The sequence below is a fragment of the Protopterus annectens genome, chromosome 2.part2 (assembly GCF_019279795.1).
Source record: "Protopterus annectens isolate FY-2018-M chromosome 2.part2, PAN1.0, whole genome shotgun sequence".
Lineage (NCBI taxonomy): Eukaryota > Metazoa > Chordata > Ceratodontiformes > Protopteridae > Protopterus > Protopterus annectens.
Genome location: NC_056730.1, coordinates 110325697 through 110348793, shown reverse-complemented (window position 1 = coordinate 110348793; position 23097 = coordinate 110325697). Strand labels below are relative to the sequence as shown.

General features: G+C 37.3%; 1 protein-coding gene across 2 annotated transcripts in view; it reads left to right on the top strand.

Moving 5' to 3' along the window:
* The first annotated feature begins 12371 nt into the window (after positions 1-12371).
* The window catches only part of ANKRD55 (ankyrin repeat domain 55), a 1456090-nt gene continuing 1445364 nt past the window's right edge, over positions 12372-23097 (top strand). The window contains exon 1 of one of the 2 annotated variants that reach the window (XM_044063788.1): positions 12372-12918. In XM_044063788.1, the coding sequence (XP_043919723.1) occupies positions 12879-12918 (40 nt within the window). In that variant the 5' untranslated portion in view covers positions 12372-12878. The remainder of the gene's footprint in view (positions 12919-23097) is intronic. The other variant, XM_044063786.1, reaches the window with a different exon arrangement.

Below are 23097 nucleotides of genomic sequence, written 5' to 3'. Positions count from 1 at the left end.
ATGTGCTTCATGGTTTGTGTTGGGGGGGGGTGGAGGTTGCTTGGGTGTCTGCTTTGGAGGGTTCTGTTGCTTTTGCAGATTTTTATTTACAGCCTTCGAGTATGTTTTTGTGTATTTACGTGTGTTTTTTGCCGGTGCTGGTTTAATGGGTCTATGTGAGACTGGTGGTGTGATGCCAGTATTTCCCTTCTCCTCTTGACTGTCTGATCCAGTCTTGGGCTGAGAGAGCTTAGCCTCCAGTTTGGCTGTATAATTGCATCTCTCGCATGTATTAGTGTTTGGTGGTAGGAGGAGAGGGTTGTCTGTGTACATGATGCAGTTGTAACATTGCCTCAAAATGCCCAGATTCACCAGTTGAACTGGAGAGTACACCTGAAACTGCCCTTTGGACATGCCAGGGTAGGTACAGTAAACTGTTTTACTGAATGGCTGGTAAGGTCAAATAGAGAGCCTTGTCCTTCTGCAGTGCTAGGGTTTATAAGTGCTTGCTATGAGTTTTGAGCAAGTGCCCGGCTGAGAAATGAATGGCTTGAGTGCTTTTGTTGAAAGTGTGTATAGTTCCAAGGGAAAAATTGAAGAGGAGACTTTGTGGAGCCGGGAATAGTTATACCCTAGCTAACCGGCTCTGCCCGGCCCTCAAAACAGGGCAAATACAGTTTTTATAGCAGGGAAATGAAAGAGATAGAAATTACCTCAAAATGGCCAATAAACTACTACTTTATGGGCTGAAACCACTCCTCCAGGGACAGATAGGCTGCTCAAACCTCCCCTCTATCACAGGTGAACAGAGAAACTTTCTCCTATCCAAGTAAGGTATGGGCAAACACAGAGATTTGCAACACATCCCTGAATTCAGCACTAACCTGAAAACTGGACTATTCTAGCTTAGAATGGTGGGCAACAAATATATGTATATATATATATATATATATATATATATATATATATATATATATATATATATATATATATATATATATGTATACATATCTATATATATATATATATATATATATATATGTATATATATATATGTATATATATATATATTTTTATATATATATATATATATATATATATATATATACATTTTTTTCAGAAAATAAAGCAGATACAATAAAAAAAAAAAACATTTTAAAAGTGCATAAAAAGATGCTTATTGTTATATATCTCAGTTCAAAGTTGTAGTCAATGCCCCTAGTAATAAAGTAGGAAGAAACACAAATACAGTAAAAGCAGATGAATAAAGTGCAATTTTTTTATATATATAAAACAATAGAAAGTGAACAATCTGATTTAAACAAGTTACCCAATTAACCAGAAAAAAACTCAAAACTGAGCCCTGTTCCAGCAGTCTTCAGACAAGTTCTAACTGCACACTCCTGCCAAGAGGCTGCAGGGAAACCTTCTCCAAAAAAGAGGGCCTGGATCAGTGCTCAAGTTATAAAAACAAAGCTAGATTCAACAGGCCTGAATCTGGTCCTATGCTACAGCAGCAAGGCGCACCAATTTCAGAAAGAAATAGTTTGAATAAGCAGGCACAATAAGCCTGTGACTATAAAGGTTTCACACCACTTACTCGGTGAATAACAGGTTCATAAGATTGATGATTCTTATTTGCAAAACCATGGAACATATTATAACTGACCTAATAAAAGATTCAGAAATGCTTCCAAAATAGTTTTATGCTATAGTTTAATAGCATTTTCACACTGAGCTTGTCGAAGGAAGGACACTGAGGAAACTCGGAGCTATAATATATAACATTAAGTATCCTGTTTTTTGTTTAATTTGTTCTTTATTTCTTTGTTATTTATAGCACTTTGTGTACTGTGTATTTCTCTAGCTAGTTTCACTGTGTGTGAGGTATTAACTGGAAATTGTCCACTTTTATTAAGCATCTGTTGGGTTGTTTGTTTCTGAAAACTTGTTGCAGTTAAACTCTTTTTTCTAGAGGCTCCTTTAGCTGTTTAAAACTTTCATTTAAAGGCTCACTGCTGCTTTTCAGCTGTGAGAAACATTTCTGCAGTTTGTTTTTCACCCTCCCTCCCTTCCTGTTGGTATAGTGTTTTTATAGTTGGTGGCTTTGCAGTTGCCCACCCCTAGTGTAAAGTTGATCTGGGACCCTCCTCCCAGTCTAGTGTCATTACCTCATTCTACCCAGTGAGAAGGCCAATCAGCTTAGTTTCTGCTACTCCTTTCTCTCTTTCCTTTCTCTCTTTCCACTTAAAAAAAAATGTATCTGCTTTTACTGTATTTGTGTTTCTTCCTACTTTATTTTGCTTTTGCGTCATCTTAAAAGTACTCAATTGTATTTATTACTGCTTGGTGTAACTCATTCTAAGCCTTTTAGTTTAAGAACATGGGCTTCAGACCAGTTGTTTTACATTAAGATGGTTTGTGGTCTGCACTGTAGTGGCAGAACAGGTAGCTTACATCCTTCTAAGCTGGGAACTGCTGATTGAGGGCTCAGTGTCTGTTATTCTAAAAGTGTATTAATTCTGGTTTAAGCACTTGGGCTTCAGGCCAGTTATTTTACATTAAGAGGGTTCGTGATCTGCACTCTTGTGGGAGGAGAGGCTGGACTCTGCCCTTCTGAGCTGGGAATTTCTGGTTAAAGGCTGATAGTGCCTGCATATTTGAACTGCTTCTTACTGAAATTGGTACACGTTGTTTGCTGTAGCATAGACTAGATCCAGGCCTGCTGAATCTAGCTTTGTTTGTATAACTTGAGCACTAATCCAGGCATTTTTTAAAGTATTCAAAAGTATTTATTACTGCTTGGTAGTAACTTGATTAAAGTGTAGCTATCATTCTAAGTCTTTTGGATTAAGCACTTGGGCTTCAGACCAGTTGTTTTACATTAGGAAGGTTTGTGGCCTGCACTGTGGTGGCAGGACAGGTAGCTTACATCCTTCTAAGTTGGGAACTGCTGACTGAAGGCTCAGTGTCTGTTATTCTAAAATTATATTAGTTCTGGTTTAAGCACTTGGGGGTCAGGCCAGTTATTTTACATTAAGAAGGTTCGTGGTCTGCACTCTTGTGGGAGGAGAGGCTGGACTCTACCATTCTGAGCTGGGAATTTCTGGTTAAAGGCTTATAGTGCCTGGATATTTGAACTGTTTCTTACTGAAATTGGTACACCTTGTTTGCTGTATCATAGACTAGATCCAGGCCTGCTGAATCTAGCTTTGTTTGTATGCTTCTTGTTTGTTTGCTTGTTATTTCCCTGAAACGCTAATTCCACCTAAAACTTGGCTTTTCAGTGCTTCTGTGGATCTCTAGTGATATCTGCATTGCTTACTGTACTTATTTCCTTGTTTCACTTGAAAGAAAGTTACTGTTTGTCGTTTTTGCATTTAAGTTGCCTGTAACACATTGCATTTAAGTTACCTGGCACTTGCTCACTAAGTCAGCATTAAAAAATTAAAAGCACTACACCCTCACAAACTCCGCTTGAGTACCCTGTTCCCCACTGGCCCTTTTTTCAATTATAAAGGAATTCCCAATACTATTCTAGCATGTCCAAAGGTCAGTTGTCAATCTCCTCTCCGGTCCAGCTGGTGATTCTGGGAATCCTGAGGCAAAGTTACAACTGCCTCGTACACAGACAACCCTCTCCTCCTCCCATCAAATTCCAACACATGTGAGAGATGCAACCATATAGCCAAACCAGAGGCTAAGCTCTCTCAACTCAGTACTGGCGTAACCAGTCAGGAGGAGAAGGAAACCACACTCACTACAATTCCAGTCTCACATAGACCTACCATGACAGCAAACCAAACACATAAACACACAAAAACATACTCGGAGGCTCTAAATAAAAACCTGCCTAAGCAGCAGAGACTTCCAAAGCAGACATCCAAGCAACTGCTACCCCAAAACAAAACACGTGTAACACATAGCTCACAAAGCCAGTGTGCCGAACAGTCACAGCCCATAAGGCTAAACAACACACCTGATACACTTGTAATAGGTGACTCTATCATCAGGCACACTGACGTCCTGCTCACCAGGCTGAACAAGGAGAAGGTCACAGTGAGCTGCCTGTCGGGCGCTAGGATCCGCCACATAACACATGCACTCAGGTCACTCCAAGGCAAGTACAAATATGACTCAGTCATTGTCCATGCAGGTGTGAATGACCTGAGACATACTTCCCTGGACTACATGAAAAGAGACATAGAGGAGCTCTCTGAGCATGTAGCCAATGCTGGTATGACCCTGACCTTGAGGAGCATCTTACCCTCACCAAGAATGATGCCACAATATGAAGATGAGATGATCAATTTCAAAAATTGGCTTAAGTATTGGTGTCATTCAAAGGGTATCCAATGCCTGTCAGCCTGGGATGACATGCTCGACCAGCCACGATGCTTCGCTAGGGACGGCTTGCACCTGTCACTCCTGGGCTTTTGGATATTGGCAAAGGCTCTTGCTACCCCCATAGTGCCTTTTTTAGGCAAGGCTCAAAAGACAAACCCACCTCCATAGGTATCACAAGGGATAAGAAACTAGGAGTAATGCTACTCAACGCCAGAAGTCTAAGCCTCAAGATGCATGCACTCGAAACTCTCCTTAGCATGGAGAACATCGATATCTGTGCAGTAACAGAAACCTGGTTCAAGGCTCCCAAGAGCACCCAGCATTACCAGGTTATACCTCATACCATGCTTTTTGGCCCCAAAACTTGGACCGAACCACAAAAGGAGGGGGAGTATCAATATTCGTCAAAGATACCCACACCTCCAGGTTGGTGGCACAGCACGAAGCATCAGAGACTATCCATGTGCACCTAACAGTGGGTAAAACTGCCTTCCAGTTTATAGCCTGCTACAGACCACCCTCCCAAACCCAGGAACCCCACTCGGCCTTCCTGAGAACACTGGAAAATATGAAGGTCTCTCCAAACACCATTATATTGGGCGACTTCAACTACCCAAACATAGACTGGGAGCATTACTCTAGCTCCAACACCCTAGCTCAAAGGTTCCTAGAATTTATAAACTCAGATGCTATGGAACAACTTGTTACCACTCCCACAAGAGGGGAAAACATACTGGACCTGATCATCACCAACATGGGGACTCTATGCTCCAGACCAGAAGTGTATCCCTCACTGGTAAGATCAGACCATAAACTAATCTCACAGGATATTCACATCCCAACCCCACCCCCTGCCCAGAAAACCACAGTGAAAAACTTCTCTAAAGCAAATTTCACACTCCTCAAAACCGAGGTTAAATCCTTCAAAGCCCCCGGGCCTGTGGAAGATACGGCCCAGACCGCAGAATCCTTTATAAACACATTCTATGAACACCTTCAGGAATGCATGGATCATGCAATCCCAAATAAAACCAAGACCCAATCCTCCAAAGGCAGACGTCCTGTCTAGTGGTCCCCAGCCATAAACAAACTATACAATAGAAGGAGGAAGCTACTACATGATAGAGCAAAATCCCAACAAGGGAAGGCATCTCTGATCAGTATTAGCAAAAAACTACGGGCACTCATAAAATCGTCTAAGGCCAGCTTTGAGAGAAAAATTGCACAGGACACTAAGGATAATCACAAGGCTTTCTTTAGTTATGTTAGGAACCTGGGTGGGAATTCCCAGATATGCTTAGAATTAGTCCAAAATGACAAAAAATACACCGAACCCAGAGACATTGCCAACATCCTAGCTGACAGGTTCAGTGCAAACCGCAAACCCCCCCCCCCCACCAAAAGGGTGAATATCTATCCCAGCAGAGTGCTGCCCCCCCTGACATCTCAGATGCTCAGATAAGAGCTGCCCTCTCCAAAGCAAAAAACACAGCATCAATGGGACCAGATGGTGTCCCGGGCTGCATCCTACATGAACTCCAAGAAGAGTTAAACCCAAACATAAAACTACTGTTCAATCTCAGCCTTACTACAGGATATGTACCCAAAGAGTGGTGTACAGCAACAGTGGTCCCTCTCCACAAAGGTGGTGCCTCAACGGATCCAGGAAACTATCGCCCCATAAGCCTGACTGGCTTGGGCTGCAAAGCTATGGAAAGGATCATCATGGACCTCATAAATAAAGATATTGGGGACCTACAGACACTAGATCCTACCAGTTTGGCTTTGTTAAGGGCAGATCCTGCCTCTTAAACCTGGTTGATTTCTTTGAAACAGTCACCAAGGCCATTAATGAGGGGAAGGTGGTCCACACAGCCTACCTGGACCTCGCAAAAGCCTTCGATACAATACCCCACTCGGGCATTATAGATAAGCTCACCAGCTTAAATATAAACCCCTATGTCTCTAGATGGGTTGCAAACTGGCTCAAGGACAGAACCCACATGGTTAGAATTGCTGGAGCCATGTCAGACTCCAAACCAGTTACAAGTGGCGTCCCACAAGGCTCAGTCCTGGGACCTCTCTTGTTCGGTATATATTTCTCGGAGGTACAGGCAAACACGGAAGGACTGTGGCTGACCAAGTTCACAGATGACTGCAAACTGGGTGCCATAATCGACTCTCCAGCCGACACAAGCATCCTCCAAAAGGGCCTCATAGAAACAGACAACTGGTGCCAGAGCCATGGCCTCAAGCTAAATTCCAAAAAGTGTATAGTCATCCCCTTTGGCAAAAACAAAGTGCCCACAAATTACCACATAGGTGGTAATCCATTAAGTACAGAAGAAGTAATTAGGGACCTGGGGACCCAGGTTGATAGCAATCTCTCATTTGACAACCACGTGGCCAAAGTGGTTAGAAAAACATTTTATATAACCCACCTAATCATGAAGGGATTCACATCTAGATCAGTGTAGGTCATCGTGCCTCTTTACTCATCCCTCATCAGGCCCATAATTGAGTATACCAGACACCTGCAGCAACTGGAAAGACCCCAAAAGTACCTCAACAAGAAAATCAAAGGACTCAAACAGATGCCATATCCTGCCTGGTTAAAGAAACTTCAGCTCTATTCAGTGGCATACCACCTGCTCAGAGGCGATCTGTGCCTGACGTATAAAGTCATGTCCAACCCGGAATTAATGGACATGCTGCACCTCAGAAATTCCAAATCCCATCGAGCTACACGCACGAGAGACTTGAACCTCAGCACTGAAATAAATAGGACATGCTGGAGGGACAGATTCATAACCCAGAGGCTCCCTTCACTCTGGAATAAAATCCCAGTCCAGGTTAGGCAGAGTCCCTCATTGACTCTCTTCAAGAGGAATCTTGATGAGTGGATGGGAGATCATAGGTTTACCCAGGTATCACTTCTGTGTCACTGTTAGACAGAGGCACAGTATACTAACCTCAAAAAAGGGCATAGCAAAATTAGCTTAAAATGGGTGGCGAAAGCCAAACACACTCTGGCTAGGCTTATAAATGCCCTAGGGCAGATAGCCTAGTATGAACCTATGAACCTATGAACACAATCATTGCTATAGTCAAAGCATCTGGCACTATTTATAAAACCTAAATGATGGTGTCCTTAGAGCCGGTGTTTTCGTCTACATGATCCTTGTCTTTGAAACTGCTGACCACAAAATTCTGCTTGCAAAGCCATAAAAATTCAACTTGGGAGAAAATGTCATTGTCTGATTCCGTAGCTATATTGACAGTATGATCCTTCAAGTTTTCTCCAACAACCAGCTGTCCACTAATGGAATATTAATGACAGGTCTCCCCAAGGCTCTGTTCTAGTCCCATTACTGTTTTATTCACTCATAAATAATATTACCCATGTCTTGTCTGAACTTAGACTTATCCTGTATTCAGATGATATTTTATTACTTCAAGAAAAAAGATATCCCATTGTCCCGCAATCTCAGTTCCAGCAATCCTTCTCTGACCTTTGTCAATGGTTTGAACAAAATAATCTCCAAATTAAGCGCAAAAAAGTTATGCTTTTTTACTTCCCTCCTAGATCATTTCAACTTTCTCTCCTATCTATCTCAGACAATAATATCAATATTATTCATTTTGCAACAGAGTACAAATACTCGTGCTTGATCCTTGACCCTGTATTAAGCTTTACAGCCTATATGGCTAATATCATTAATAAAGTCCTCTCACAACTTAAAACTCTGCTGTATGATATCACATCTACTATTTCCTACTGCTTACAGAGCACTGGCCAAGAGTTCCCATCTCCCAAAATTGGAATAATGCCTTCCTGTTCTCTCTTGGCGCTCTGTGTATACCACTCAAAGACTACATGTCACTTCAAGACTTGTTCTATTTGGTGATGCTGGGTACACCATTACGGCCTTCTGATAACTTAAATTGTCTACTCATTACTGAAAGATCCACTTATCTTGCATGCAACATGCTATATAAAATTCCAAGTGTTGGCAGTAACCTCCTCTGAAAAGAAAACTCCCAGTCAGGGAACAGTTGTAGCTCCTAAGGAATTACCAGGAAGACTTACTCCTGTTCAACCATCCACTATTTAAAACAGCCATTGGTGAAAGAGCCTTCTCACGAACAGGCCCAGCTCTTTGGAACATACCTCCCAACCTCTTAGCACAAGAACTTCAGACAAACCTAAAGTAAACAGGGGAAAAGGCCCCAAAATGGGGACACATTTTAAAAAATACTCTAATCAGTAGATCTGATTAACTTACAAAGTTTCTAAAATAACAGGTTTTGCACTGGCCTGCATTTTCTGAAGGATATGCCATCTGAAATTTGAACATTTATCATTAAACTGAAATCATCAGTGATTTGCTGGAAAATCACAAAATTTACAAGACACTTACCAAAACAAATATTATTCAGAAATATGGACATTCTGAGAAACTCTGGACAGTTGAGAGGTATAATCTGGAAAAAAACCTATCAAATGAAACAAGGCATAGAGATACTATATGCTTACTAAGTTTAAGAAGCCCCTTTCTGAGCACCCTTTTAGGGAAGCTGCTTGTAAATGTTTTAGGAATAATGATTAAACTGTTTGCCATTTAACTCTTCTTACTCCTATGTTCTCTTTGCCATCTTTAAGCCTAACTCTGAAAAATCCTTATTTCTTCTATTCACTTCTATTTGATTTTTTTGTCAAGGAAATTCAGTTTTAAACTTATTTCATGGAACCAAGCTGTATGGCAACCTATATAAACTGATAAAACCTAATTTAAACCTGCTACTTTATTAGAAATGTATAAGATAACATTCTACTTAAAAAAAACTGTAATATATATATATATATATATATATATATATATATATATATATATATATATATATATATATTTATATGCAAGTATATAAGCCTAATAATCTGTCATATTTGAAGTGCATAAACTGAGTTTGCTTACACTGTTTATTGTGCCTGAGTCCAGGTCACACCTGAACATGATCTCTGGACCAGTCCACCTTCCCAGTCACCAAATAAATAAATAAAGCAGGGTATTACCAATCTCATCAGGCTAGACCTGCAGCAGTTTGGCTTTGTCAAGTGTAGATTCTGTCTAACGAATCTGCTTAACTTCATTGAAAGGGTAACACAGGCTATCGGCAATGGTCATGCTTTCTACATGGCACACACTGACCTGGCCAAACCATTTGATACATCCTCCATGTTAGCATAGTTAGTAAGCTTCATGTATTACAAATAGATACCTATGTGGTAAGATGGACAGCCTTTTTACTAAAAGACAGAACACATGTTGTGGGTGTCAGGCACCATTCAGAGAGTATGAATGTCACAAATGGTGTCTTACTGGCCCCAATGCTGGTACCTTGCTTGTTTAGAGTTTACTTTTCTGATCTGAATGACCTTTGGCTAACTAAAGATGCAGGTAACTGGAAATTAGGATTCACTGTCAAATCCCTCTGATGTTAGCAAAAAGGTACACTCATAAATACCTGGTATAGTAAACATGGTCTCAAGTTAAATACTAAAAAGTGTAACATTGAAACACTTGGTAGATAAACCATTACTCCAGCATACAGCAGAGACAATACTCCACTACAAAGTGATAATGTTAATATGGATCCTGGGACATGGATTGGTAATTCCCTCTTCTTTGATCATCAAGTAACCACAGTAGTCATAAAGCTCTTCTGCCTAGAGCAGTTAAATGCCAAAGGAATGTTATCCTGATGTAAACAGGTCACTGTACCCTTATATTCAGTACTGCTTAGATTAAATACTGAATACAATACTCCCTATGGGATGCACCTATATATAGACTCCCATGAAGAGTTATATGCATTATTCTTCCATGGCATTTATGACCTAATGATCATGGATCTCTTGTCTTTCCAAAAATACCAGAAACAGGGATCAACATATTCAACAGCACAGAAATGAAACATGGTGGAATTACAGATTTATTAAGCACCACCTCCTAACTTCTGAAATAGGCTCTCACTAAAAATAAACAGTGCATTACTCTTGCTGCCTTCAAATGGGCCCTGGATGACTGGATACATATTCACAAAGTCACCATGGGCTTGACTTGCCTAGCCCTTCTCGAGACAGAAGGTACTTTCTAAGGGTGGGTACTGGCAAGGAATAAATGGTCACAAGACTCATTTGCTTTAAATTCTCTTGGTTTCTTACCCTCATCACCAAGAAATATGACATAGTTTTCTTTGGGAAATCTACCATCATTACTGATTACCACATAGATAACATTCCACTTACATTTCACACAATCATCAGGGACTTTGGTATGTATGTCAATAACTGACCCTCTTTTGACCACCATGTAGTGGTTAGAACATCCTTCTGTATTGCACAACTGCTCCATCATTGCATCTCCTCAAGGGCCACAACTGCTCCTTCATTGTATCTCCTCAAGGGCCAAAGAAGTTAAAGTTCCACTTCATTCATCCATTATTAGGCCCACCATTGAATACAATGTACATGTTAGCATGTATCATGTTTATACTAGCCTGGGAGACCTAATATTTATTCATCAAAAAGATCTCAGGTCACAGTACCCTTAACTACTCTGACAGACTAAAATCTATTTCAATCTACTTAGTGTCATAAAAAGTCCTGCTTAGCCTTCCATGCTATGACTGATCCAGCACTCCTAAATAGAAGAAATGGGAAAATAAACACCTGCTCTAGAGACCTAAACCTATACCATCACATCAAAATGACAGATGCCTTACGCAATGCATCCCCACTTTCTAAAATAGGCTGCTATTACCTATCAAGGAAAGTACTCTTTTAGCAGCCCTTAGTACTATAGTGGATGACTGAATGGATGAAGACAAAATTTTCCCAAGAATATAAAGACAATGTCTGCTTAATGTTAGATATTGTTAGTCTCCCATAGGCATTGGATGATGTGTCTGAGCTTTGAAAATGCCTCCTTAGCTGTAAGCTAAGTAAGAACTTAGGCTCCTATAAAGCTAAATGTTTCACACTTTTCATTTCATATTGCCAGTGGTCTCCCCGAATGCATTTCTTCAACACCTATCACTTTATCTAGCTTCCTTTTAGCTTGTTCAAAAAATTTTCTTCCCTGAGTAATGTTTTTTCTACTCTCTGTCATATGTATGGTAAAGATATGAGGGTCTTCTACATTTTACTGAACAATTTCTTCTTCTGTCAGCAAGAAACAAAAATGAATTCAAATAATGTTAGTCTTTACTTGTCCTACATTCAACTGAGCTTTCTTCATTTGTTAGTATTAGTGAATCTTCAACAGAGGCACAAACAGAAAGAAAGATGCACAAGCATATAAACACACACAGACACACTCACTCACACACACACAATGGAAGGGCTCACATATACACTCACACACGTGAGTGCACTCACAGTTAGATAAAAGTGCATGTACGTAGAAACACACACACAAACACACACACACACACACACACACACACACACACACACACACACACATACACACACACACACAAACACAATGGAAGAACTCATGCATACTCTCACACGAGTGCACACACATACACACACACACACACACAACACACACACACACACACACACACACACACACACACACACACACACACACACACACACACACACACATGCACGCTCATACGTGCAAGCATGCTTATTCTGCAGCAGTAATTCTTTAGTCTTCTGTGTACTTTTTTTATAGAACAAAACTCATTATTTCATTTTGGTTTACTTTATAGCCCATTCTGTTAAACTGCTTAAAAAGATTTGGTTTCACAACTGTTAATATTTTGTCTACAGCCATTCTATCCCTTCTGTTATTTTTATTGTTGTTTTTTTTTTTTTTCATTGCCTTTAGTAACATAATTCCTTTATTAGAGGTTTAGTATGACTTGAAGCAGACAAATGTAGGATTCTTCTGAAACTTCTCATCTATAGTTTAATTAAAATATTGCATTTCTACTTTCACTGCATTGTGGCTAAGTGGACTTTGGAAAGAAGCCCTGCTAATGACATGACACAGTGAAAAACCTGAGCATCCGAACTGCATTGACTTCGTGCACATGCTCAGTATGCCAGTAAAGACAGCTTCAATTTACCATCTGAGGTTTCTGTTTGTTTTAGCCAGCAATCCTGCTGCTGTTTATTCTGCTGTTTTTTTAAACTTGCTCTGAAATCTGTTTATTTAGTCAGTCATTTATTTTTGCATGTTGTTTTCACTGCTGACGAAGAAGCCTTCTCACTAGATATTCCTCAGCACTGTTGTATGTATGGTTACATTTTCCAGGGTGTTTCTTTAGTAAAGGAACATTCTGACTCATTTCATTTTCTGTCACACGTTGCTTTCATGAGCACTCATGACCTTACTGTGGCATATTATCCTGAAATAATACAGCTTGGAAAAAATGCTCCTGCATTGTTTTACCATGATTCTGTACTCTGCAATGGATGCCTGAAAAATGGTATTCACCTCTTAGAACAGCAAATTATGAGATAAGCAAGGATGGATTTTAGTTCCTCTTCTGTGTTTGATCACCCTAAAGGTAAGTCTTGTTATGATGAATAATTTAAAACTGTAGAGTTTGCTTTTTTCTTTCCTTTTTGACAGATACAGCAAAAGAACATATGCTATAAAGGGTGAAACATTACACATAAATATTAGATAAGAAACATGCACATCTAAACTGCATATCCATGTGTATAAGTTATTACTTAATGTGCTGTCTGTTCTCTTTTCTGTAAAATGAACTTATGATTTTTATTTTCAGTCTCAGGTCTCTATATATCAGGAAAAAATTATCAGTCTATATATGCTACACTATTCTTTTATAGTACTTCTCTGATGTAGCTGCCTTCCATCCATTCAATGTTAATTTATCTTCCGGGGAAAAAAAAATACTTCATCCCCAGTCTGTCGCATGAGCTCTACCTGACTAGGTTGCCATGGAAATGGAGATGGAGTTTTAGTTTCCAGGTTTCACTGAAAATGATTATACTTCATTCCTTCATTTCACTTCTTGTGCCATAGCTTTGTCAAAACTCTATTGTTCCTTAACTAGCTTGTTTTATATGCAATTTATCAGGGGGGGAAACAAAGGTTTCCATCTCTTCCAATTACGCCAGTGAAGCATGCAGTTGTCATTGTTATTTTAAAATCAAAGCATAAAAACTGAAAAGCATGGATATCTCTAACATGTTTTTAAGAGATTCTAAATTTTAAACAAAAAAATCACTAATTCCTATTAAAATATATTTTTTATTTATTATGTCTTCTGTCACTATATATTGTCACCAAATTTAATATGGTTTTAAATGAAAGATTACTTATACTTGTACTTATCGGCTTTTAAAATATGATAAATGTGACAGAATTGTTGAAGGGAGTTAAATGCTTGACTGTTTACCTCATTAATAGCATTCAGTAATGTGGTTTTAATGGAAAATATACTTGTCAGAAACACCTTACAGCTCAAGACATTATAATTGTCAAGAACGCTTTAAAGTTCAAGAGGATGGATTTCACATGGATTAAAACTATAAACATAGAACTACAAACTAAAAGTTTCTTGAAAAGCATGCTTATGTAGAAGCACACACACTATACAGTTAACAAAACATATATTTCATTAACACCTAAAAGTAGCTGTTACTACATACAGTTGACAGTAATGCTTTCTTTCAATATTGATTTGATAAAATATTCTAGCAGACTATTCATTCACTAAGTTTTAAATACAGTTTATTGATTTGAGTAACTCTGTTTCAACTGGTTTAAATTGTTTATTTGTTTTTACTTTATTTTATGTTTGAGTAATATACTGTACTACCTGGAATGTACATGCACTTTTTTTAGTAAAACAGTAATATAAAAATGGAGCTAATTTCCATTTTATTTTATGAAACACTGTTGCATTAACAGTAAACCTTGATTTGCTTAGAAGATTTATCACATGAAGCTAATCAATATTAAGTAAATGCAGTTTATGATTGGGTCATTTTTTAGTAAGTACTTTTTCCGTTAGTGGATGGTACCTAAACTAGTTCTGTATGCTTTTCCTTTTTTAATACTCTGCATGTCAGACTAGGTGAGAGCCGAACATCAGATTGAGTGGTTAGCAATGCAACTGATCTATTTCATTATATGGGCAACCACGTATTTTATATGTATGTATGTATGTTATAAGGGTCTTTATACATAGTAACTTTATGTGTGTAAATTTTAGCCATTTTAACACTTCTTTAAATGCTGCAAAAAAATTACAGGTAAAAGATAACAGTTTCCATAATGCAAACAATTGTTACCTTTTGACAAACTGACATAATATAATTTTCAGTGAGCTTTTATTAATATCAAGGCCCATGCTGACCAAATAAAAATGGCCATTGCTACCTAGCACATGCTATGCATATCTACTTCTCTCTTCATTAAAAAAAAAACTGTAAATGCCTCAGCATATAACATTTGTACTGGATCATTTGGTGCAAAAGACAGAAATTTCTTCATCACTTTATGGTGCAGGTTATATGGTAGGCAATGGCAATATACCCAAAGCAGTGCATTTGAACAAATGACATAGACACTTTTTTTTCAGAAAATAAAATTCAGTTCACTTTGAAAATACTAAAGAAGCCTTGTATAGCAAAAGCAAAAATACATGAAAATATTTACAATAGTCTTGTTAAAGTATCTTACTGTACAGTTTTATGTATCTCTCTTTATTGATGAAATTCTGAATTTTATACAGCATATAATATGAGCTCATTTAGAGGACAATGAAATTTGTGAAAGCTTTATGCTACACAAAACCATAATGATTTCATCAACTTATATACAATTTCTGATTGTTAAAATCAATATTACACAAAATGGCATCACACTTAAAAAAACATCATTTAGAAAAGGCAGCATTCTACAAATCTGCTAGCAGGGTAAGACTGACTATAGATGATATATAATACACAGGCATGCACACTTACACACACACACACACACACACACACACACACACACACACACACACACACACACAGATATGGGATGAATCGGTTATCATCAGATAAATTTGAAATATTTCTCAAGATTTCAATATTCCCACCACAATGACATAAATCCTGCTGATCTGTGGCACACAGGAAGTTAACTCTGTCACAGTACAGAGGATATTTCTGAAAATATAAATAAGAGCTATTTGTACCACTGGTGAATTTTTCAATGGAGAAATATGAAGTCTGTTGACAAGGCAGGGCTGTTCCATAATAACAGAATTTTAAACTCATTATAATTACTTTAAACTATACAGACAACATTTGTGTTTTATTTTTCTTATTCACTTGTACTCTAGCTTCCCCACATTTGTTGTCCACACCATTATTTCAACAACTTTAATATAAGCCAAACATTCTACACAAAAATAATAATACATGGATGAATGCAACAGTGTTTTATATGACAACATTTAAGGTTTAATGCAATAAACAAAGTGACAAAAGTAAATCTAAAGCATTTGCATGTCAGGCCTAGTGAGGTACAAAATGTCAGTGCTGAGATTATAATGACTAGCAGTCATCACAGACTAATATCACTATTATCAGCTGTAGCAAATTTGTTTGTTTGTGTCTTTCGGCTTTTTCCCAGTTAGGGGTCACCACAGCGGAACTCCGGTCCGCTAATGATTGGCAGTAGATTTTTACATGCTGGCTTGCCGGGCCTAGAAGCTATAATTTTCCATTTAGGAAAATAATGCCAGCTTTAGTTATACAAAACCAGCAAATGAGCTGTTATCAGTATCATACAACAATGCAACAGGTTTAATCTGTTAGAGTAAGTGAACGCTTGGAGTTAGTATATATAAGTTTGGGGGTGCTGGGATGCAAGGGGGCTTGCCACCCAAAATTAAAAACTTAAAGGAGAAGAATGATATTCATTGTTTGCTCTTCCTTGGGATTTTTTTGGGGGGGAAGGTATGTGGGCATAGGACATTTCAAGTGCCGACATTTCAACAGGTAGCTGAACGGAGTAGTAAATAGAATTCTTAAAATATGCATTATTCTTCTATGACAGATTCCTTAGCATAAAATAACTCAGATGATGGAATTATAAACTACTATAAACAGAATGGTGTATTAAATACAAAAATTCAAATAAAAAATGCATGTGGGTATAATAGATAATGTTAGTATACATCCCGATAGTTCTGATTTTAAGCAACTTCAGTAACTTGAAGTGAGTTCTGTTTTCATTAGCAGAAGGATAAAATGACTTACGATCTGGTCTACTGAGACAAACACTTTGTTATTGTCATAAGAATTAAGAAATTTAACATGTTTTACAGTACTGCTGGATTAATGATTCATCATGTACTTCAGCTACACTGAATATGTCATAAAGCAAGTATCAAGAAAAGATAAGCATTTTCTTAATGTTGTTAAAGAAGTAGAAACACGGCTTTTTTATTATTGTTTTACACTAATTTATTACACATTTAAGCACATGGAGTATAAATGTCTCTTTTCAGGGATGAACCATGACTTTTGCCTGGTTAAGTCACTTTCTCAGTCACAAAACATGCAAATAGAGAGGGAAGGAATCAAATCCTGAACTATAGGAAACAGTTCATGCAGCTTACAGCATGAAGGAACTATAACATCTCTGCTGCACTGAGCTTAAGCTTATGAATTTGTGGCATTAATACCAAACTTACAAATACAGATGTTAGCATACAGTATATATGTTATTTTGACATGTATTCTGGCATTTTATTTCCAGGGAAACTTTTTAATCTGGTATTACTTTTCATGTGATACTGTATTTATTAATTTTCATATGCATATCACATCATATATAGACATAAAACATGAAATTACAAAATCTAGAAAAACAGATAAGGTAATAGTGCTCTTTGGAAAGCACATACATTAGTTTTCCTGAAACACAGAGATGTGTCTGCCAGGCAATCAATACTATGTTGCTTTGTTGGTATAATTCAGTATCACAATCTCTAGACACTTGAATTCAGCAATATTACAATGTATCCATTTTCAAACGTATATAGAACTACAAAACATTCTGTAATTTCAGAGATTGCATTAAATGCTTTACCCATATTTCCAAACATATGTACATTTCTGTGTGTGTGTGTGTGTGTGTGTGTGTGTGTGTGTGTGTGTGTGTGTGTGTGTGTGTGTGTGTGTTCACGTGCATGCACATATGTGAGCATGCATAAGTATGTGTATATTTGCATTTCAGTGTGCATTTCTGTGCACAATATTAAATTACTTATGTTAAAATGCAAAGCCCTTTGATATGCTGCCCATGGTTTGGAGCCTGGGTTACAGGAAAAAATCATACATTTCTAGTTTGTTCATATCACAGCTATGGCAGGTCATTAGCATTGTGTTTTACTTAGCAACTGTTTTGTGATACAGCTAAGATGTGCAACATTTGCAATTACTGTTTTTGTAATCATTTCAAATACTCAGAAAGATTGTATGATTATAGCTGTAACTGCTGTCATAAGGCAGTAACGTGCTTGCTGCTTCATTAGTTAAACATGTCTGGTTGGCCTTTCAGTGTCTACGGTCTTGCTAAACTCTGTTTTAGTAATATGGTATGTAGCATATAACAACGTTCAATGGATGACCATTGCTTTGTACAAAGAAGCATTGTTTTCATTGTCAATAACTGTCACTTGAAGTCTTGGATCCAAGCAAGAAAAACAGTTTGCTGTTTAGAAAGAGAATGCAAAATGTATAAATGCAGTTGTATTCAGCCAATTTAATATAATAGTGTGGGTGCATATGAATAAACATTTTTTCATCCCTATGCAATGATTTAATCTTACAAATGAGGAAAGTACATTTAGAAATTAAAGTCTGGATGCTGAGCAATTAATGAAATTTCATTCATGTTGTATTATTGGGTCTATATTACGAGATCGAAAAGACCGGAGAGCGAATGGCTTAAACATCGAAAATGCTGTACCTCGAAGTCGATCTTGTGGGGGGCTATGCCCCCCACACCCTCTGCTAATTATATATACCAACTCTGAGATCGCACTACAGTGGGGTTAAGAGCAAATTTTCCAATCTTCACTGTACCACAATCTCACAAAATACACATCAATGAATGGCATTTCCAGTGTTAAAGCCATTCACTCTTCAGCCTGTTTGATTTCATAATAGGAACCCGCATTATCAAATAATGGGATATATATTAGTTATTGGGTTATGTGAAAAGCTGTGTGAAAATTTTCATTTTGTCTTCTTACTGTATTTTATTTGCTTTTGTTTACTGGGAATGTCTGACTAGTGCAATACTCATTCCCAGCAGGAGCCTTGGAATAAAAGCTCTAAGAAATAGTAGATGTACAATATAAAAAAGTGTAAAGGGGCTCTAAAGAAAGGTATACAAAAATAATTATTATTGATACTGGCATTTCTGAAAACAACATAAACCAATATGTGTTTTTCTCAAAATTAATGTGAAGATGTACTCATTAATCAGCTGTTGTGTGTGACTTTAAAGTTTAGCACCTTATGTAAATATTTACAGTTGCAAAGTCCAAAAAACATCTGCATCTGAGTCCCTTGTAGAATATTAGTAGTAGGCTTATGATGTGTCACCTGAAAAGTATAATAGTAACCCAGAAGTAGCCGTTAAGCTGCTCATGTGACAGTGTAGTCCCTGGAGTCATGGCACATGTTATCATGCTGTATTTCTGAAATAAAAATGAAAATTTCAAGTAATAGTACTAAACTACACATATTCACTAATAACACTGCACTATAGCAAAGCCAGAAGTATGTGGTTTGCCTTTACTTTGCAGTATGGACATTACATAATTAAGCAAAGGTTATTCAAAGGTCATATTAATCTAAAGCATGACAGTATATCTTATAAGGCTTGCAAAATGAGACCTGCCCACTGACAAGAATAAGTAGAAAATGGCAGAACAATCCAAACTTTCATTTGAATAGTATTAGAAGACTCCATTTAGCATTAAAATGTTATGTGCCAGAATCAAACGCACATATTAATAGTAGTAACAGGGGACCTGAAATCAGACCACGTTCAATCGTAATCCCCAATCAGATTTTATTTTTAATACAGCTAGTAATTGCATCAGTATTGTAGAACAAATGTAGATTGTACAAAAATGGCATTTTGTCATCTGTTGAGTATACAAAGTTATTCACTAAGACATTTGGTAATGGGTAATCTGCACTGTAGCTTGCCTATAAGAGCCTTGCACATGGACTGCAAATAAAGTGCTACTTGTCTCGATTTTTTAGAAACATAAAATATGTAAAACCTGCATAATAAGACCTACTTGTCTTAAATGCTGATGGCAGACTGCACATGTGATAATAACAGCAAGTTACCAGGTTACCAGAGTGGAGCTGACAGTTATGTCAGAAGCAACTAGGGTAACATGGGCAGGTTTCAAATGGACGAATCAAACTCCATTGCCACATTCAGATAGCGAACGTAAACAGAAAGAGCCCTGGCACAGACTGCATCTGACTAATAATAAATAAAGGCACCCTATATCATTAGCATGAAGTGGATGGTTATTGATAAATGAACATAGCTCATTGCATTATCATAAGGAAATGTCTTTTTTAAGAATAGTTCTAGATAATCCTATGTATTGAAGAGACACTTCTCTCTCACCCCATGCTAGGATTATACAAAAATGTTTCCTTTTACGTGCTCTGTTTGTAAAACTGAAAACTGTTTCCTTTTTCATGTACCGTGCTTGTGGTTAGTAGATGATGCTGTTGATGTTGTAAAAACTTTACTTTTATTAAATCCCTCAGGCTTCACTTTCATGGTCTAACTTTAGGATTCATGGTTAAATACTGCATAATTCACATATCGCCATTTCATTATTGTTTAATTATGATGCTGAATAAATAACAACTGAAGGCAGTAAACAGCTGGGATGGTCTGAATTACGTAAACATATTACTAAGCAATGGAAATGAATATAGCAAGCCATTTGATATAACTGATAGTGTTACAGAAAGTTGTTATACAAGACCATGTATCCAAATCTCCTGACTCTCCCTGAATTTGCCAAATGTCCTTGATTCTGTCTCTTATTGTTGTACTTATTTTGTCTCTTATTGTTGTACTTTCCATCATAATGTTTTTGATTTTCTGATAAAATATTTAAGACCAAAGTCAATCAATAATGTCAGTTTTTAGGATTTCATACGTCGTATTGTTCAGATAATGCATGTTGATACAAAAACTGCAGTTCTTCTTACGTTTTAAGTGAATCAGGGTAACATTTAAAATCATTCCCTGATTTTGAACCTTTGTTCTACCCTAAACATTCCACCCCATTGTATTTGGCTTTTTTTCCAGAAATCTTGAGCAAAATAGTTGAGAGGTATACATGTATATTGCATGCAATAGTAGAGTATGTCAATGTTTAGTGTTTAGTGCTCTCCGTATAACAGTTATGATCAAATGACATGTTGCTTAAAGTATCTTTATGACAGCAATTAATCTGCTGTTTGGAATTCACTTGTTTATGTTGCTTTCTTGATTTGTGATACTAGCTAACACACACACTTTATTTAGCAAGCATCACTTTAAAATGCTCCTATCATGCGATTAGAGAAGATGGAAAGGGAAGGCAAACAGTAAGAGGACTAAATCTAAGCTGCAGTTTGCTTTGACACCTTAATGAATACCATTCATGTCCAAATGAAAGTGACTGAGCATTGAAGAGTTTTGAAAAAAATAACACATTTGTTCTGACCACTCATGCTGCATGGACTTATACAAGTCTGTACATCAGTCTGCAGCAGGAAAAAGCATAACATACACTGGTAGCCACATCCACCAGTAAAACAAATGACAGGAAAAGAAAATTAACATGATGTCTCACATCTAAGGGAGATAAGTCCCTTGTTCTCACATAATGTGCTCTGTCCTTTATAAATAAGACATTAACCTGAAGCCCCATCTGCCTGAACTGGCGGTATCTCAGGTGAATGTAAAACAGTCCTGTAGCACTTAAAGAAAAGAGTAGAGTAACATCCCCAATGTCCTGCGCAAATTGCCCCGGGTTAGTACAAATACCGCCTCAGATGTCCCCTGGAAAGAAGCCAGAAGCCTAGTGGGATTAACCTGTTCAAAAAAAGATAAAGAAGAAAAATAAACTGAGTGGATATGTTATGCTAAAATAATTACAACTGTATTGGCCCATTATGTCGCTAACAATATCATCTGTGACTAACTGTCTTTCGGCTTTTCCCGGTTAGGGGTCGCCACAGCGGAACTCCGGTCCGCTAATGATTGGCAGTAGATTTTCACGTGCTGGCTTGCCGGGCCTAATGCACAACCTTCAGCGAAGGAAGGCCCATTCACGCATGTCGACACACAGAAGACGCTCTAACTGAGAATCGAACGTACAACGTCTAACTGTGAGGCGACAACGCTACTGCAGCACCAAGTCTTCTTTACAGCTAGTATCAAATTTCAACAGCCACTGCCCTGGCACTATATGTTGTTTTCATTTCAGCCATTTTATACAAATTATTTTTTTTTTCTGACAGGTTTATGCTCTGTATGTGGATGCCCTGAGGTTTAGTGTCCTTATTAATCTGGAACAGTGTCAAAGTATCTGTAAATTTGTCACACAGAAGGAAGCATTTTAATAGCAGATGTTGTCACACTAATTGGTTACTTTGAGACTTCATCCCACATGTTTCTCCTTATATCTATGCATAGGTATTAATTAGCACTCTAACTATTTATTTATCAACTCATTTGGATGGTATGCAAGACTTTGTAACTTTGTATAATTGACAGTAAATGCCTATGTTTTTGTTGAACAATTTTTTGTACTTTTCTTACATAATGTATTGCCACTGTATGTATTTTCATAACTGTAACAAGGTCATGGTCGAAAACAGACATCTGTGTCCCAGTCCACTCACCTCAACAAGTAAGTGAATAATAAATACACTACAATTGTAATTTTTCAAGAATGTTACAATGAAAACTATATATATTTGACTGCACAAATATAACTAATAGATCAGCAAACTTTTCATAGTGAGATGTTATATGTCATTATTATACAAAGGAAAAACAATAAGACACTGAAATAAAATACTTTTTTTAAATTACTGAAACATTTAGATTGTAGCAACCCAACTCTTAATATTCGGCTACTATAGTAGAGTAGAAATTGACAACATTAGAAATGATAAAAAGTTTCTATCATATTTTCCCATCTTCCACTAAAATTATATAGTTTTTTTAAATTAGTGAAACGTTGAAAGTGTAGCAGCTGTAACTCTAAATAATCTTCCACGTTTAAGTAATTCAAACCATGCCAGCTGTTTACTGCCTTCAGTCATAATTTATTAATCATGATAACTAAGTAATAATAGAATGGGGAGATGTGGGTTATATGGTATTTAACCATGAATCCTTAAGCTGAACCATGAAAGTGAAGCCTGAGGGGTTCAATAGCCAGTGTGTAAACTCCTGAATCTTTCCTACATTAGACTTTCCCTCATTTCATTTCTGGTCCCTCTTATTTTCTTAATCCCTTTCTACCTTCCTGTGAAACCATGACAGTTATAACATTTGTGCTCCTTCACACTTTTCAAACATATTGTCATACTTTTTGTATTATAAATTCTCATTAAGTATACATAAAAGGTTTGCCCTCCAAATAATATTTCTTCTTCTATGC